The 17,313-nt window shown below is 39.0% G+C and overlaps 2 protein-coding genes across 7 annotated transcripts; one reads left to right on the plus strand and one right to left on the minus strand.

Annotated features, from left to right (window-relative positions):
• Nucleotides 1-4,877: 4,877 nt before the first annotated feature.
• On the plus strand, nt 4,878-8,800 carry zgc:113184 (uncharacterized protein LOC553745 homolog). Of its 6 annotated transcripts, none has more exons than XM_041978163.1 (5): nt 4,880-5,125; nt 6,648-6,706; nt 7,037-7,171; nt 7,248-7,573; nt 7,655-8,798. In XM_041978163.1, exons 3-5 carry the CDS (start codon nt 7,060-7,062, stop codon nt 7,829-7,831), a joined length of 615 nt encoding a protein of 204 aa, XP_041834097.1. In that variant the 5' UTR covers nt 4,880-5,125; nt 6,648-6,706; nt 7,037-7,059; the 3' UTR covers nt 7,832-8,798. The 6 variants fall into 6 exon arrangements, 5 of the variants coding, with proteins under 5 accessions (XP_041834105.1, XP_041834097.1, XP_041834094.1 ...); XM_041978160.1 differs by having other exon boundaries at nt 4,881-5,125; nt 7,040-7,171; XR_006009348.1 differs by lacking the exon at nt 6,648-6,706 and having other exon boundaries at nt 4,884-5,125; nt 7,040-7,171; nt 7,655-8,301; nt 8,356-8,796.
• Nucleotides 8,801-9,641: 841 nt separating this feature from the next.
• Nucleotides 9,642-17,268, minus strand: nab2 (NGFI-A binding protein 2 (EGR1 binding protein 2)). The gene is made up of 8 exons (XM_041979709.1): nt 16,443-17,268; nt 16,200-16,295; nt 15,048-16,007; nt 14,716-14,849; nt 13,617-13,665; nt 13,415-13,529; nt 13,122-13,307; nt 9,642-11,235 (listed from the first exon to the last, which is right to left on the minus strand). Exons 3-8 carry the CDS (start codon nt 15,957-15,959, stop codon nt 11,129-11,131), a joined length of 1,503 nt encoding a protein of 500 aa, XP_041835643.1. The 5' UTR covers nt 15,960-16,007; nt 16,200-16,295; nt 16,443-17,268; the 3' UTR covers nt 9,642-11,128.
• Nucleotides 17,269-17,313: the final 45 nt, after the last annotated feature.

Consider the following 17,313-nt stretch of genomic DNA (forward strand, 5'->3'; position numbering starts at 1 on the left):
ACCATCACGAATACTGACTTTTCTACTCAACGGTGATAATGACCCAGATGGTTTCTTTCCAGTTTGGTCAGAGAATGCAGTGTCAATGATTTCCATGGTCATTTGAACTGATGGACCAAAGGAACGTTTTCCTCTTTGTTTCCAGTGTATTTATGAGCGCTGGCCTAGAGAGGGAGGCACCATTTATGGATCTTACTTAAAGGTGCAACTAAATCAAGGACAGAAAATTTTAATATAAAATTAAAACCTGTTTCTATTGGTATCTAATCACTTTGCTAAAACAACTCGTGTTTTATTCTCTTAAAATGAGCCATTTATATCTACTTACTGTGGATCTACATAAATGGCAGATGCCATATTTGTGCCAAAAGTTTACTACGGTGTCTCTGAATGGACAAACAACTCTGCATGTGAAATGAGAACCTACTGGGCTTTAAAACTGTGGTACCAGTTTTTTGATAGGTGCTAGAGTGCCATTTGGGATAAGTAACTCCTTAAGCATAGAAGAAGACACGTTACACAGGTTTACCTGTAGTGCAGTCATCACTGCACCTGAGGCCAATGGATCCACTCACAGATGAAACATGCTCATGTCTGGAAGAATTTCAGCCCCTGAGGACGACCAGATGATCAATAATTTTTACACATGTACCTTTAAAGTACCAGCTGGAAGCTAGAGTGTACTGACCCAAAACAAATGGGGTAGGTGCATCCAAACTTTTGAATAGTATTGTTTTTATGTCTTTTTGTTAAATGAATTTGGGCATTCTGCTACAGTTAGTGTGACTTCATAGAAGTGCTCATTGGTCCATATTGAGATTTCTACAACTGGATCTTTTCTGTTTTCAGTGCCCTGCTACAGGCCTGGAGAGCATTACTATTCGATTTGGTTTTCATGCTATAACAAAATATGTTTGTGGTGTTATTTATAATAATAATAAGATCGACTGCCATTCCACTTTGAGACATTATTCCCAAAGTGCTTTATTTTGCAATTGCAAATTTGCATTTAACTTTTCTAAAACATGTTACATTTAAATTCCTAACAAATGTTTGAATTCTCCTTTTGTGCATCCTCATTAAATTCGAATAAAATCTTTTTCTTGCATTCTTGCTTGTCAACCATCAAAAACAACGTTTTTTTTTTTTATCAGATCAATTCCTCATTGTGTGCTGACAGTTTTTGTATGTTTGCTTCGTGCATTTACACTTTGCATTTTTTAAACAATGAAAAACAATAATTTTTGAAAACATGTTTCTTACAGTTTTGAGTAAAATTAGAAAATTGTGGAAAAGTACTGTTGGTAGTCTGAGTGTGTGTTACTATGTTGGAAACTTCTCTCTGCTCAGCTGGAGAATATGAGAATGTTACAATTATAAAACAAGATTGACAGGATGGATAGTGTTGCACTGGCAGATGACAGATCCTAGCTGCTTGCCAAGAAGTTATTCACAGCAACCTTCCCAATGCATGCACACTTCACAGAGCCCCAACACAAGGATCAAGTGGTGGTAGGAAAGGGGTCTGGTGGACAGGGTGCAGTGTGTATGTGTGCCTGTATTTGTGAGGAAGCTGGGGTTCAAGGTCATAGCAAACACATGGTGCAAACCAGCAAATACCCTAACACAGGCTGGTAGCAGAAGGTACAAAACCATAACATGTTACGGCCCCAGGGCCAAGGCTGTAACAACATCAATCCAAAAGTCACATGTTGACTGCAGAAAACTAAAATGAGGCCTCTTTAACTTTGATCAAGTTTCAAGATTATGGATATTTATTGAACAGTTGTGAAAACTTGCAACACACTCATTTTGACTTCAAAACTGCTGTGGGTGTAGACTTTCTTTGGCAGCTTCATGACACTATCTGATAATCTTGTGCCATTAACAACCTGCCTTAACTGGTAGCTCAAGAATGAAACCAGTGACGTGTTTATGTAATCATAATTCAGCACAGCAGCTAACAAGCTGGGAAATATGCTTACTTGCTTTCTCGCTGTTAGATGAGAAGTTCAAAAACACTCTCGTGTCAGCATAACCGGCCAATTATCCCAACTTAGCATTAACACTGAAACACCTAGACACAACTGGTTCTGTTCTAAAGGTCAGAGTTTTTTTCTTTTTGTTTTTTCTTTTTATTTAAATTATCCAAATGGGAATCTTCCAAACGGATCATTTTAAAGAGTGCATCAGTTTTATTAAAAAATGTCAACTACTTCATTAATAGGAATTTGGTCACATAAAATGATGTGGAAATCTTACATATATTTACAATAAAAAACTTGAAGCTTTGACTTCTTCAACTGACAGACAACAAAATAGTATGATGAAAACATCACACACACACACACACACACACACACACACACACACACACACACACACACACACACACACACACACGCACACAAAAATAAAGAAACAATCATAACTGATCCACTTATATGAGAGATGGCATGACAAAGGCATGAGTCTTTCAGAAATACCCACACACAGTGTTATATAACCAGTCTGAGTGAACTGGAACCCTAACTAAAATCACAAGGTGCTGGCTGTGAACCCGGCTGTCAGGTGTTGACAATGAGAGCAAACTTTATGGCTCCTCCTTCCTGGATGGATGGCATAGAAGGTAGTCTGATGCTCCTACGAATGCTGCCTTAAAGTTGGACTATTTATAAATCCGAATCAGCTACACTCAACACATGACTGAACACCCAGGGAGTCTCACTCACAGTGAATACTCACTGGAGGTTGGTTAACATGCAAATTTTTTCCAAGAGCTCTCTTTACAGAAGCACCAGCTTAACACATCAGTCCCCTGCTGGTTAAATAATGTAAGCAATGCAGTCAGTTGCTAATGGTCAGCCCGATTTTACCAGCTGAGTTGGTTTATTCAAACCTGGCTTCAGTCCGCAGTTTACTGTGATACCACCGCCACTGTGGTTCAGACTGAAATCGTAGATCATCAAGTCAATCATGGTATCCAGGGAGGAAATCTGGTAAATTTGTGACTTTTATACCACTGCTATCATCATGTTCATTTTATATATAGTGTCATATTTTGGTGTAAAATAAATCAATGAATAAACTGCTTTATATTCTCAACGACCTCTGATGTACAAGTAAGAAATTTGAGTTCACTTAAAGGGAACTTTTAACTAAACAGTATATTGTTTAGAATAATGCTGGCTGATAAAAGTGAATTATAGAAAGCAATGATAAGCAGAATTTTACATTCAGTGTGTTCTTTTTATAAATTAAATAAATAGAAAAAATTATCTTAAACCTCTGTACATCATTCAGGGATATGAAGATCTGGTTGCAGTTGATATCATAGTGAGTAAGTCTATGAAAGACAACTCTCTTTACCTGCTATAAAGCCAAACACAAAATTGTGGAGTGCAGTTTCTTAGTCCCAGGATGCTGCAAGGCAATGACCATCCCAGAAATGTGAAAAATAAATGTCACAGTACCATCAAAATGAGCAAAAAGCACAGTTTTAAAGATGGAAACGTATGTAGTAGTGCTTTAAATAAACTCTCTGGGCCATCTCCAGATTTCATTCATATGTCCTACTTTTGCATAATAATGTAACATCTACATGATACCAAAGACTGACTTGAGCTAATGTGAAACCATTTGTCTAATTTGATTGTGATATGTTGAAGATTATAAGTAAATGGAGAGGCGGCTTCTTCTTCTTCTTCTTCTTAGAAACTAACTTTATTGCATGACATGAAATGCATCCTGATGGTCTGTGTGTCTCTGCAGTGTGCACGTTGCACCGGACTCTGCAAAACTACCTGCTGATAGAGATACGACGTCCATGAAAGAACTGATTTATTTGAATGGCTCTTTTAAATAAATGATGAGAACAGAGTCGCATTTGTGAGCTATTCTTTTTTTTAAATACGAATTATCCATGTTTTGTTCATGTGGCATGCGTGTACCATCATGGGAGTCTGATGTCCATTCATGTGAATGGGATTTTTGGACAGAAAGTATTTTTCAGAAACAAATACTGTGAGTTCTTTCCAGTTTTTTTTTTTTCTGTCTTTTTAAGAAATCTTGTATAATCAATTCAAAAGTTTGGATACACTTTCCCATTATATTTAATGGGAAGGGGTGTCCAAACTTTTTAGTGGTACTGTATGTACATATTGTTTCTTTATTTTATATTATTATCATTGTTAGTTTTTTTGTATTAATAAAATGTTCTTTTGTAGAAAATTTAGCAGTAAAATATATTTGTGAGGGAAAATAAAAAAGAGTGATCTCACTGTCAAAGCCTTACCTTTTAGAAGTGTTACACTGAAAACACCAGCCAATTTGACTGAAGAATGTCCAATGAGAATTTATTTTATTTATCACCAAGTACGTGGTATGAAGCACAAATATGTCAAAACATAAAAGCAAACAATACACATTCAACAATAGCAATAATCATTGACTTAAGACACACCTTATAACAGCTGCCAGTGATTATTTCCTTGATAAAAATGAGTTACCACTGATTAAATTCTAACTTAAGAGCATTTCAGTCTTTTGAGTGGCTCTTTGAAAGGAACAGGTCCTCAAAATCCAGCTCCCTTCAAAGAGCCATAAATCCCATTTCAACGTGCTAACTTGAAGACTATAGCCCCCTTGTGGGCATGAACTTCCAGAGATGTAATCATGGGATTAACCAGAATTAAAGCACTTTGAGTCATATACCAAATTTGAAAACCACTAAAATGTTGGAGAACTGTACAAAATGTTCAGCATTAGGTTTCTTCAAGGAGCAGTAAGTGAACGTCCTGTTCAAAGACAGTGGGAGTTATTCAGCTGCTGCTTAGTGACGGCCAACTATCATGGAAAAGAGTTTTTTTTTTTTTTTTCAATATAGTTAGCAAAAACTTTAAATGTGAACCTCTGTTCACAGAATTATAACTCCCTCTTTCCGCGTAAAAATCAGTAGGCGCTGTCATGGCAGGTTTACAGGTTTTAGACGCAGGCTCGTTCAGGTTCTAGTTCAGGTAGGCTGACGTCATTGAAGAGCGCGAGAGAGAAAAAAAAGCGGATCTTTTCCTTCAGTCCGGTCGTCCGTGTGTGCTCTTCCTGTTGGGAATGATCGGTCACTGTACTCGTGAGTAAACATTACTTTTAATCATAATTTAGTAATTTTCATGTTATTAAATGCTGGTGTTGAGAAAGAGACAGAAAGCAAAATGAATTTTAGTTCCGCATTCTTTACAGAAACTGAGCAAACTTTCAGAGCAGTGTTGACAGTCATGTTTACTTTGTAGAACTTAGCCCTGGTCATTTTATCCTTAAATTAGAAACTAAGATAAAATAATGTAGTAATATGAAAAACTCCTTGCAATCAGGGGGGAACTACACTGTTAGACAATGACAGCTTTAGCTTTTCAAAATGAACCATTAAAAACAGGGTTAAAATGTGGGTCCATGGCTTTAATTGTCAGCAGAAGTCACAAAACAAACAAACAAAAAATAATAAAATAAATAAATAAATTTTTAAAACATCCTACAGGCAGTAATTCCTTCAGGACACCACCACAACTGAACAAATCTTGGATGGACTTTTTTACATAACTGGAAAACCTGTTTTATTTACATTTTTCTACGTGTTGCATCAGTCTAAATTGTGAAACTTAAAGAATAGTTTATCTTTCTGAGCTTGGACTGAGGCTGTGCACTTTCTCATTTAATAAAAAATGGACATTTGTCAATCCTTTCAGTCAATACAAAATACTCATTTGCAGACTGAGCCTAAGTGAGAGATGGTGTCGTCTCTTTTTATACTAAAGAGGTTTCACTTCCCTCTTTTGAGTTACTTCCTGAAGTTTAGCAGTTCTGAATACAGTCTTGTGCTGTCTAAACTAAATGCCCTCTTTGTCTGGAGTTCTAAAGTATTGAGGAGGAACAGGGCAGCATAGGAATTGTAATAACTGTAATAAATGTTTAAAAAAAGTGCACTTTTAGAAAGCCAGAAAAAAAGAATCCAGTTCACCATTACAATTGTTTAATTAATGGTAACTTTTTATATGTTAGTTTAAAAAAAAGTCCAGGCACACTAGTGGCATAGTGCACCTTCAGTCTTTCCTCCATATTTTTTTGCCTGCATTTTGATTGTATAAAAATAGAAGCAACAACAAGGGCCCCAATCAATGCTTATTTCCTTATGCATCTGAAAAATGTTTTTCCTGTTGACATGTAATATAATTGTCAGGCTGGTAAATACAACACCAGCTCCAAATAACTATATAATACACCTAAAAAGAAGCACACATTAATTTTTTTTTTACACTAGGTTATTGCAATGTGGGGTCATTGCAGCTCATACCAACCAGCTGTGAACTCTGTACAGTCCATAACAGTCGAATCAAACAACCACCAACCCTCACTCCTGAAGTTGTAAACGTCAATTCACCAACTTAACATGCATGTTTAAGGACTATAGAAGGAAGCTGGTGTACGTGCACAGATTCAAGGGGTACAAACATACAAAGTCCACACTGAAAGGCCCCAATGGAGCTTTTCATCTGTGAGGAAATAGTGCAAACCACCACATCACCATGCAGATGTACAAAAAAAACAAGAGAGAACATGTGTTGCTAATAATTTAAGCTATTTCTTTTTGTACATAGAAATACAGCAAGAAAAAAGGGCTGGAAAAGTTGTGCAGAGCTAGGCTAAGTGGGAACAGGTCAGTAACATGCATGGGAACATGCATGGTTTGTGTGTTTTAGAAGTAAAGATAGAAAATTACCATGTCTCACCATGTAAGAAAAAAAACCTTCAAGTGCAAATGCTTTTCAAATCCATACCACTTTAAAAACATGTGTACTCAATATAAAAAAAACAGGATTTTTATTGGAGCACATGACATAGATAACCTGCACATCTTATCACATCTTATTTTAGTTAGACAACACCAGATAACTTACATACATCACCACAGCAAAGACTTGTTCCTAAATTGCCACCAATGCTATCTTCATGTTTTTATTTTTATACCCCCTCTGATTTTGTCTAGCAGGAGATCCCTGAGTTGGTGAGATGGAGGAAGCATATGCTGAACTGTACCAGGAGTTTATACGTCTAAGGTCACTTTGTCTGAGACAGGCAGCTCTGCTCCATCAACTCACAACAGCCCTGCAGAAACAGCACGGTCTGCATTTAGTTCTGACTCTTCTTAAACAATGTGTCCGTCACTATATTCTAAACACACAATTATTTGTCTGCAGGTGCTTCTGTTCCTAATGGAGAAGGGAATGAAATGATTTCTATCCCTGTCCAGTGCACCAATGAAATGCCTGTGTGTCTGTACAAAACGTGTGATGCTGATCACCTATCCAAAAATGGGGCGACTGCTTCTTGTCTCCTTGCTGAAAATATGTCAAAGCTCAGCGTGGATGAGCCTTTTCAGAGATGGCAAGATCTGAAGGCAGAGAAAATAGATCCATTCATGTTAACTTTAGAGTCCTCGAAGCACCACGGAGGCTCTTCCTGCAAATCAAAAACTCCAGGGCAAAATCGTCCTGGTGAGGACAGGACTTTGTTTAATGTAAGGGTGAGTGTCCTGAACAAAGGTTAGTGCCCCTGGTTCTTGCTGAGCTCTTTTCAAACTTCTTCCTCTCTGTGTTTCTGTCAGATGCCTGTGACTGACGGCACCTCTCTGACCGGCGACCTCCTCAGCTGTTCTGGTGGAGCACTGCTGTCAGACGTGGCTCTGCAGTCTCACGTGTGTGAGTTCTGCCATGCGGTTTTTCCTGGAGACACAACCACAGGAGGAGAGTTCCTTCGGCATCTACACACCCATGTCACTTAAACAAATTCTTCTTTCCATTTGACTTTATGACCTTTGCGGCGATGATGATGATGATGATGATGTTTTAGCTAGATATGAAAGTTTTTCTTTTAGTAGCTGTTCACTTGAGAAATATTTAGTCACAAGTACAGTGCTCGTCTGTAGCCATCATTTTATTTATTCATAACAGATGGGTCTGAATCACATCTTTGGTAGGGAACATCCAGCTTTGCTTTACCAGTTTTTAGTGAGACTTCATCTTTTCAGTCATGGGTGGATGTATGCATGACCAGATTTCATTTAAGTATTTTTAAACTGCTACTTGTACCATGGTTGGCTCAGCCATGATAGCATGCATCATGACTGTAAGTTTCCAACATGGGAGCAGCTGTCCTTCATACACACTGATTGTGATCCAACTCAGATGTGAAGAAAAACCTCTGCCTAATAAATAAATAAATGCTCTTGCTTCTATGTTCACAAGAATATAAGTTTTGTGGTATTAACTCAATTAAACATTGTGATATTTTGTCAAAAAATGCTAGATTTTTCTACCTGAAAGTCTGAATTTGATTGTTGTGCTTGGACTATTAAGAGAAAGAAAAAGGAAATTACATATAAGTCGTTTTGTTAATGCTTTATGTATTTGTATGATTTATGGTATGAGGTATGGAGTGTGTGAGTTAATGTTCAGAAACGGCTAATAAAAAACAAGACAGATAAATCTTCACTTGATGTGATCCTACCTAATCAACAGCAAAGCCAGTGTTGTTAAAATAGGTTGAAATGCCTTCAGACATCATGACATGATGAATATTTCACCTCTAATTAAATTATCTTGGTTTTAGATGTAAATTCCAGGAACTGTTCAAGCTTGTTTGGTGAAAGGAAAAAAAATCTCTCCCGTGTATCACATATGGTATTTAGATCCTGGCAATTTGGGATTTTGATTTATTTGGAAAGACATTAGGGCATTTTGTCCTTTTCTGGTTTAAAAAAAAAATTACAATCCTTTTCAAATTACTTTCTAAAACTTGTCTCAATGAATATTTGTATGCAATAACATCTACAGACTCATTAGGAACATCCAAATCAGGATACAGACTTTAAATCAAAGTATGACATCCTATTTTCCTCATTTACAGTCCTTCTGCTGTTTGCTGTCAGCTGTGTGATACTCAACTCTGTTTCGGACAAGTGCTAAGAATAGACTCAAAGTTTTAACTCCTTATTTTGCGGCGCTGATGCCGGCTCCTGTGATCTGCTGCCAAACTGACTTCCTCTCTTGTTCAGTAAAGAATACTAACTTGGATATCATCAGAACAAAAATACAGCTTTGGCTTTGTTTATGTGTTAGGTTAACATATAATTTAACAAAAAGATGGCTCTTGATAAACACGTAATTTTTTAACAAATCACTATCTGGGAAGCATAAATGTCTGTGCCCAAAATTTCACCATAAAACAAGAGCTCTAATATTTGAAAACATTTACTATTACTCAAAAAACCACTGCAATTAAATCAACTTGGGATTATTTATCCCTCTAAAATAGTAAAGCTAATTTTATCTGGTCTGGTTAAGGTCTGGTTTGTGTGTCTTCCTGCTCTCTAGCGTCTGTGTGAATGAGGCTGATGACATCACCGGTACTGGTGAGTCATGGCAGCGTCGAGGCTCCACACTTGAAGCGTCAGAGCAGCAAACAGAAGCACAGCAGAGGTGTTGCTGGCTGTGTGTGACCTGCATGACGCAGCTTCAAGCCTCAGCCACGCATCAGAGCTGCCAAGAAAGAAAAGAATCACTCTGTGGAAAACAATGCAGTGCGCTTTTAAATCAGTAAAATAACATTTATTAAGATGTAACAAAATAAATAATCTGATTTGCAACATAATAAACTGAGGAGGTTAGTAATGCTCAAGAAACAGGCAAGTGTAACTGATGCACAACAAGCTACCTCACTGACATACTTTGTGATTAGTATACAAAAACTGTAACATTTCTATCGACATGAACTGACTGATTACATTTTCAGACTTCATTTTGGGGCCAAATAGGTTGATAAAACCTTAAGGAACTGATATATTAAAAGTAAAGCACCAGGTTTCTTTCTTTAAACTTCTGCAGAAGCTTTTCTAAAGCCTATAAAGAAAATGAGCCACTCTACTACAGCTTACATCTCAACTGTTTTAAAATTTACATAAAAGTCACCTTAATAATCTAAGACTACAGAAACATTACACCATCATACTGTAAGTTCCCAGAACACCAGAGAAAGTCCGGACAAAAATCTGCAGCAATTAACACATGTCTGAAAATGACAAGGCTAAATTTTTAAACACCTCTTAAAATTTAGAATCTTCCCATGCAGTTTTATATGCATCTTTTTAAAAGACTCTACTGTAGCTACTATAGTGCCTTTAGCACACATTAAAATCTAGATGGAAGGAAAGCCTAAGTCAGTCAGCATCCGTCTACCGTAGGACCCTCCAACACTGTCCATGTTCGACCCTTAAGTGTTCTTACTTTGAGCAACTCAGCTTTAAAAATTAGTACATTTTCACAAAATTAAGGATAGTGACAAGCCTCTAATTAGAAGCCTAAAACATCTATAAATAACATTTCACGAGTTATTTGTGCAGCAGAAAGACTGGAGAAGGTGGATGATGAACATCATTATTTTCATATCTCCAACACCTCAGCCTGCTCACATCTGTTTGTGATGCAGCAAAGTATATCTGACCTGATGGTGGTGTTTATACACATGCGCTCAGACATCTAGATCAACACATGCTAAAAAAAATTTTTTTTTCGGACTACATAAACATAAATCATGTCAGAATTATTCTGTACCACACTGAAAACAGAACATCCATTTTATTTCCTGAGGATAAGAAGCTTCAGAGAATGATGTTGTAACTTGCTGAAAGAAGTAATAAAACGTTTTTCCTCTACTCAAGTGCAGCATATTGCACAGAGTGGAGGAACTTCAGCGAGTCGGTTTCCAAAGTTGCAGTGCCCCCTGCTGTGTTGAGCCGGCTTCATCTGAAGCAGGTGAAACCTCCAACACACCGCAACGCTCACAGGAACATAACTCGTCTTTTTCCTGATTGTATCAGTCACTTTCTATTTCCTCTCTACTAAATATAAAAACCAAATATTTGGATCCTCGCTCACAACTGAGGGGTTAATAAGTCATGGCAGGTTTATGATATCAGCTGCTGGTAAATTCTCACATTTACTTGATTTACACGTAACCTGTATATAAAAATGGCAGTTCACTCTCGGCCTGGACACAAATTCCCTGATAACCGCAGAGGGTTTCATTTCCCTCTGTGGTTGGAGATGGTGGTTGGATCTTTGGTGACACAAGGGCTACTGCTCCTGCACGCTGTTGTTGAGCTCTGTTGCTCCATTTTACTGTCATGCTCTGTGGAGAGATGTAAAATTTAAGATGAGAACTGAAAAAAAAGAAAAGAAATTGGGAGTCACTTAGAGAGGAAATACTAGCAAGAGAACCAGTAAAAAAATGCACATGAACCACACTGATACAGCTAGTTTGTTTGAGTCTGTGAAAGCAATTTAACAGCACACAGTGAATCATACTACCGATAAAAACCAGTTCAGAGGCATGGTAATTAAGATGCAGCTAGTGTTTTAGTTTGGGGAATTCAGCAGGAAACTCTCCCACATGGAGTGAGGTCATCATGATTTACATGACCAGCCCAAGCTGGTGAACAACAGAATTTTTTCACTGTTGCAGAGTTGAATGGCATGCTGGTGATAACACGGTGATGAAACAGGGACGGAAAATACATCCAACAAACAACAAAAGTTGATGAGCATTTGTATTTAGACAGTTGCACCAATGTACTTAATTAGGTAGCAAAATGTTCCTAACAAGCTAAACATTTTACAATTATTTCTACATTTTGAAGACTATATTACACAGTTTATTTTGTTGTGCCTAAGGTATTCATTTATTGACTTTTAATCTATCTCCATGCAGTGTTCGTATATATATATATATATATATATATATATATATATATATATATATATATATATAAGTGTGACAATGAAAGAGACGTAAAACAGTGATGTTAAAGGAAGTGGGAAAAAGTTCTGATTAATGAGTAAAACAGGAGGGAAGCTTAGATGAGGGAGAGATAAGGAAACAAAAGCATGACAAAACGAAGGAGATCGACGCCAGAGATGAAACATATGTCTTTTTTTTTTGTTTTTTTCCGCAGTTCTTTTTGTAGAAGGAGAAGATGTATAAAAACACTGTGCCATTTCCCTGCCCACAGGTTTTATTTTTGTACACTGTCGCTTGGTGAGTCAATGCAACGCCCCTCCAATTACCTCCCACTCCATCGCCCCCACGCCCCATCCATCCCGCCCTTCAGCCCACGCGCCAAACACACTCTGACGTCAGTCACTGGTGAGGAGGGGTGGGGGGTCCGATTCTGTCGCCCACAGAGTACTTCCTATCCCTCCTCCCCTCCCCGCCCTCCCCGCCTCCTCCTGTCTTTGCTGGCTTCTTTCTCCTTCGCTTTATCTCTTCAGCTGGCCATCACAGCCCATAACCACCAACTTGCCCAGATCGTTTACTTTCTTTTTCTTTTTCTCTTTTTTTTTTTTTTTTTGAGAAGCTCTAATCCATAAGAAAAGTAACAGGGTATTAAAGAAGTGCTAAAACAGTGTAACACCCCCCTCCCCCCCTTCTCTCACACTCTTCCACAACGCCTCCTTCTGTTTCCCCTTGTAGCTCCTATCCTCTCTAATTTACAGTCTGGTGAAGTTCAGCTGCGCATGGTGGGAGGCGTCACCTCAGAGAGATTGTGACTCACAAGGGTTCAAACTGTAGAGCTATGAAATATTCATTGTTCAGAGAGGTTAGGGAGTCTCTGCCTGTCATTTTCCAATTCAACCCTGGCATCATTTTCATCACTTTTTAATATGCTGTCCACCTCCAACTTCAAGCAGTGGTTTGACGTATTGGGAACAACATTTATTTGTCTTCTGTCAGATGAAAAGATGAATTCCACGCTCATCTTCTTCCATTAAATATGAATGAATTTGAAGTTATGTAGCAGAGGAGGGCTTGCCTGTTTTCCCAGTCATAGAGCTAAGCTTACCTTCATAGTGTTATAGTGTCATAGTGTGTGTTAATCTAACTCTTTGTGAGAAAGCAAATAAGCAAAATTTCCCAACATGTCAAACTATTCCTAATAACTTCAACATAAACAAGACATGATGCACAAGTCCATAATCAAGCACACCATACAGGAAAGTCAGTATTTGAAAAGTCACCTGTAGAGTGAGTTCCTTCTGAGCTTAGGCTGAACTTTCCAGCTCGATCATGTGACACCATCCGAGCCAGTCGCAACCCTTCGTCCATTAGAGCTTGCTGTATGAGATGGCGACTCCAGCTGGCAGGGTTGGAGGTGTCGGTGTGAGGACGAGGGGACAGAGACTGGTTGCACTGTGAGCCGGTGTCTGATAGAGCAAACAGATCTGAGTTTAAACTGAGTTCACGCCTGTCTGTGCCTCTCTCTATATATACATACTTATAAATATATATACACAAACACAGATAGCATTACCATGTGACACACTGTCAAAGCTTTCTGCAGACAAGCTGTCATCATCTGCTCTCTGCGTTGAGCTCTCGGATCCTTCCGCTCCGAGGAGTGATGACACACTCTCAGGCACAATCACCTAAACCACATCGTACATGCACACTGATGAACCACTTCAAATTAAGCGGCCGTAGCTCGGCCAGCAGCAGCTGCTGTGAGGACTCACCTCATGTCTTGCTCTCTTCTGAGACAAACTGCTGTCATCTGCATTTGTCCTACAAGAGGAAAAAAAATGAGGGTGAAAGTTAGAAAAACGGAAGTGGTGAATGGATCTTGAGCGAAAACGAGCTCAAGTTGTAAAATCAAAACAATGTACTAGTATAAAAGAGAAGTCAATGAATACAACTCTTACTAGACTTTACACCTAAATCCAACATTAGACCTCATATATATCAAAAATACATGTAAGACTTATTATTACCACATCATGTTTATGTGCTAGTCTTTATTCTTAAAATTAAAAATAAATATATGTGTAAAACTGTACTTGTCAGTGTGGCTCTAACACTGATGTACTTGTGTGATAATGAATGAATTTAACACCATTAAAAGTAAAAGTAATCCAGAATAACCATAAATAAACTTTTGCTAAGTCTGGAATATACTGTTTGACAGTATACTCATGATAATATTTAGTTTTATTATTAGTAATATATTATAGTATTTAATAAGATACATTTAATTAAGCAACCATGTGCTGTAATTATATGTTATTGTCCATGTATGATGTTATTGTATCTTACTATTTTTACGTCCATCTGCCTGCCAAGCCTCTGGCTATAATCCTGCATTTTTATGTGAAAATGTCCAACATTAAGTCTTGTCCCTGTTCATTAATAAAAAATATAAAGATATAATGCACACTGGCTCACTGATGCCGATTTTGCTTAAGTATGATATGAAAATACAAGAAAATATCTGCAGCGATATTATTTGTGTTTCCCTGTGTGGCTGCATAATTTGACTATGAATACAGAGGTTGGAAGTTAATACTCTGTGCTATCTATACCATGTTTATTTATCAACCGGAGGGCCAATGACTCATATTAACTATTTGACTTATTTGACTTCTGTCTTAATGCGATGCCTTGCTTGTGTGTGATGCTCTAACTGAAATTAAATCTGGACCTGCATGCCTCCATCAGTTTAAAAAGCTTGATTTTTTTTAAGCAGTGATAGTACACAGCAGGTGTGAGGTACTGCATGTTGGTCATGGATTGCTGTTCAGTGGATCATGCTTCACACGCTTCAGCCAACGCCCTTACCTTGCATGCTTAAGTGTGGAGGTGTAGGCACATTTTCTGGCCACCTGTCGAGCCAGAGAGAAGAGCTCCACCCGTCGCAGCAAAAGAGCATTGTCCCGCATGCAGAACTGTGCAGCAGCTTCATTGATGATCAACTGGGGAGAAGAAAACACTGAATGAAGGAGGGATTAACATAATGAAAATAAGATCCAGGTTTATAATGATTAATATGGCAATTTAAGATGAAAGCTGCCATCTGGTTTATAGCTTTTAACAACAGGTCAGTGAAGATCTGAAGCTAGATGTGATAAATTCTTAAACTTCTTCTCAGCTTTTTCCTTTCATGCTTTTACCTCATGATGTGTTAGCTGCTTGCCTTCTCTCCTCTTCGAGTCAAAGCGTCCATAAATGAGGCTGTATTTCCGGATCTCTTCTTCCTTGTTTGCATCCTGAGACTCCATCCGGAAGATGTGCCCCACAGTCTTTGCCATCTTCTTGTTCATCCTCAGCAGAGTCTTTATCTCCGCAGGATCTGATCTGGGAAGGGTTCTGAAGAGCCTTTCCACACTCTCAACTACTGCCCTTGCCGTCTCCCTGTCCAATTGTCCTCCAGGCCAGGCTGACAGAGCAGCTGGGGCAAAGGAAACAGAGGGGATTGGTGATGAGGATGGACCAGGAGGACATGCTGATGAGAGAGGTGGGCTGGGTGGCTCTTCTTCTACTCCAGATGCAGAAACCAAAGCACCATTCCCATCAGGCTCTGGGCTGAGCCAGTGAGGGTCCATGGGTGAAAGTTTTTCCCTGCAGTGTGTATCTGGTGGCTGTGGAGAGGCCTGGGAGCAGGGACTTCTCGGACTCCCACTGTGCATTGGAGTAAGACACATCCGATCGTCTCTTTCACAGGGGGAACCTGGCTGACCATTACTCACGGATTTCCTGGGCCCACCAGCTGATCCACTTGTCCCAGTCCCATCAACTTTGAATAAGGGGATACCTCCGAGAGGAACATTAGCGACAGGCTGGCTGAAAAGGGCAGGGTTCGCCGCCCAGTCTCGGAGAGCCTTTTGCAGCCTACGCACATGCAGTGGCTTGGTGGCCATGCCAACTAGTGCCATAATTTCAAGAAACTCCTCCTCTGCAGCCTCACAGAGCTGCTGCACATCGTCACCACCCTGCTGGATAAAGGTTTCATAATAGGCCAGCAGGTTGGCCCTCTGCAGCACCCGATAGAGTTGCAATTCACCAAGTGTGCGTGGCAGGGACATGGCACACAGCAGTGGAAAGTTTAGGCAGGAGAAAGGAAACACATGAACCTGGAGGTGGAGAAATTCTGTACAGGTTAATTATTTAAATAAACTTTGCTGTTTTGTCCACACCTAAATGACTAGTTTTAAAATATTGAAGAATAAATTAAAACAGCTAAATATTATTAGCAAAAGACCGAAAAAAGTCACCATATTTATTTTTGTTGATTAAACGGATAAGTATATGCACGTTTTCCTTACCTTGTCGAGGTCAGTTAAACAGATGTGAAGAGAAGAAACCGGTAATTAGGCAAACGAGTCTCAGTTATTTCACGGGTCGGTTCTCACGGAGTAAGACTGACAAAGATACAGACACATTTAGACAGCACTTGGAGCACTGCCTCTACTCAACATAAAGCCCTCTACTTGAAGGGACTACTCACGAGCCAGATGTTACCCTGGTGATACCCTGCTCGCAGTTATTAACCTATTCGTTTCTCTTACCTCTCGCCGACGGCTTTCACGGCGCGGTCTGCCGTAGTAAATCCCCTTTTGCGTATCGCTTCTCGTCTGAAATCATTGGCAGAAGTCCTCCTCCGGCGCAGCGTATTGGTTGCTGGCTGCCTTTTTGCTGTCTGTGTGGGCTGGAGAATGACGGGGGCGGACAGCAGCACGCCATCTGACCGAAAAAGAGCCTTCCTCTCCCGGTAGAGAGGCGGTTTTCAAATTGAAGATGTAGGTGGTAGTGGTGGTGGTAGGAGGGGGGACTGAAAATTAACCCTATGCGCCTCCAACATTTTTTTTTATGCAGAAGCTTTGGGGGATTCCCATAGCTTTACCATCTCAAAGACCCCCAAACAAGTTGCATACTTTATACTATATAGAGGACAATAAACCACTGTGATTGATGAGAATTTTTCTGAAATGTTTCTGTTTTCCCCCATTGCTATGTGGGTGGTGATAAATTATTCTGAGAGTAGCCAACAGAGGAAATTGAAGCATTTTAAAAATGTTTTTGCCTTGATTTTACATCTTAAAAGGTGAATTCACCTAATATTAAGTTAATAAAACCATCAGCAGTATGGCTGAAGCTCACATTGCTCAAAACTGCATTATATTGCTGCCCATGCACATCCATGTTGTTCAGTTGTCTGAGACTTGTAGCTGCATTAATGTTTATTAGTTAGTGTGCCTTCTTTACGTGTAATTTTAAGCTGTCCAAACCACATTTACAGTTTTTGGATGCAATAAATTATAGCTAATAGAACTTGACCATTTAAACTTGGCAGAAATTTGTGTTTGGTCGATTATATCTCCGTTTTAATGAAGCAAACTGGTGTTGTATTATACATAGTTAAAAAGCCTGATTAGCCAC

Source organism: Melanotaenia boesemani, chromosome 3, assembly GCF_017639745.1.
Source record: "Melanotaenia boesemani isolate fMelBoe1 chromosome 3, fMelBoe1.pri, whole genome shotgun sequence".
Taxonomy (NCBI): domain Eukaryota; kingdom Metazoa; phylum Chordata; class Actinopteri; order Atheriniformes; family Melanotaeniidae; genus Melanotaenia; species Melanotaenia boesemani.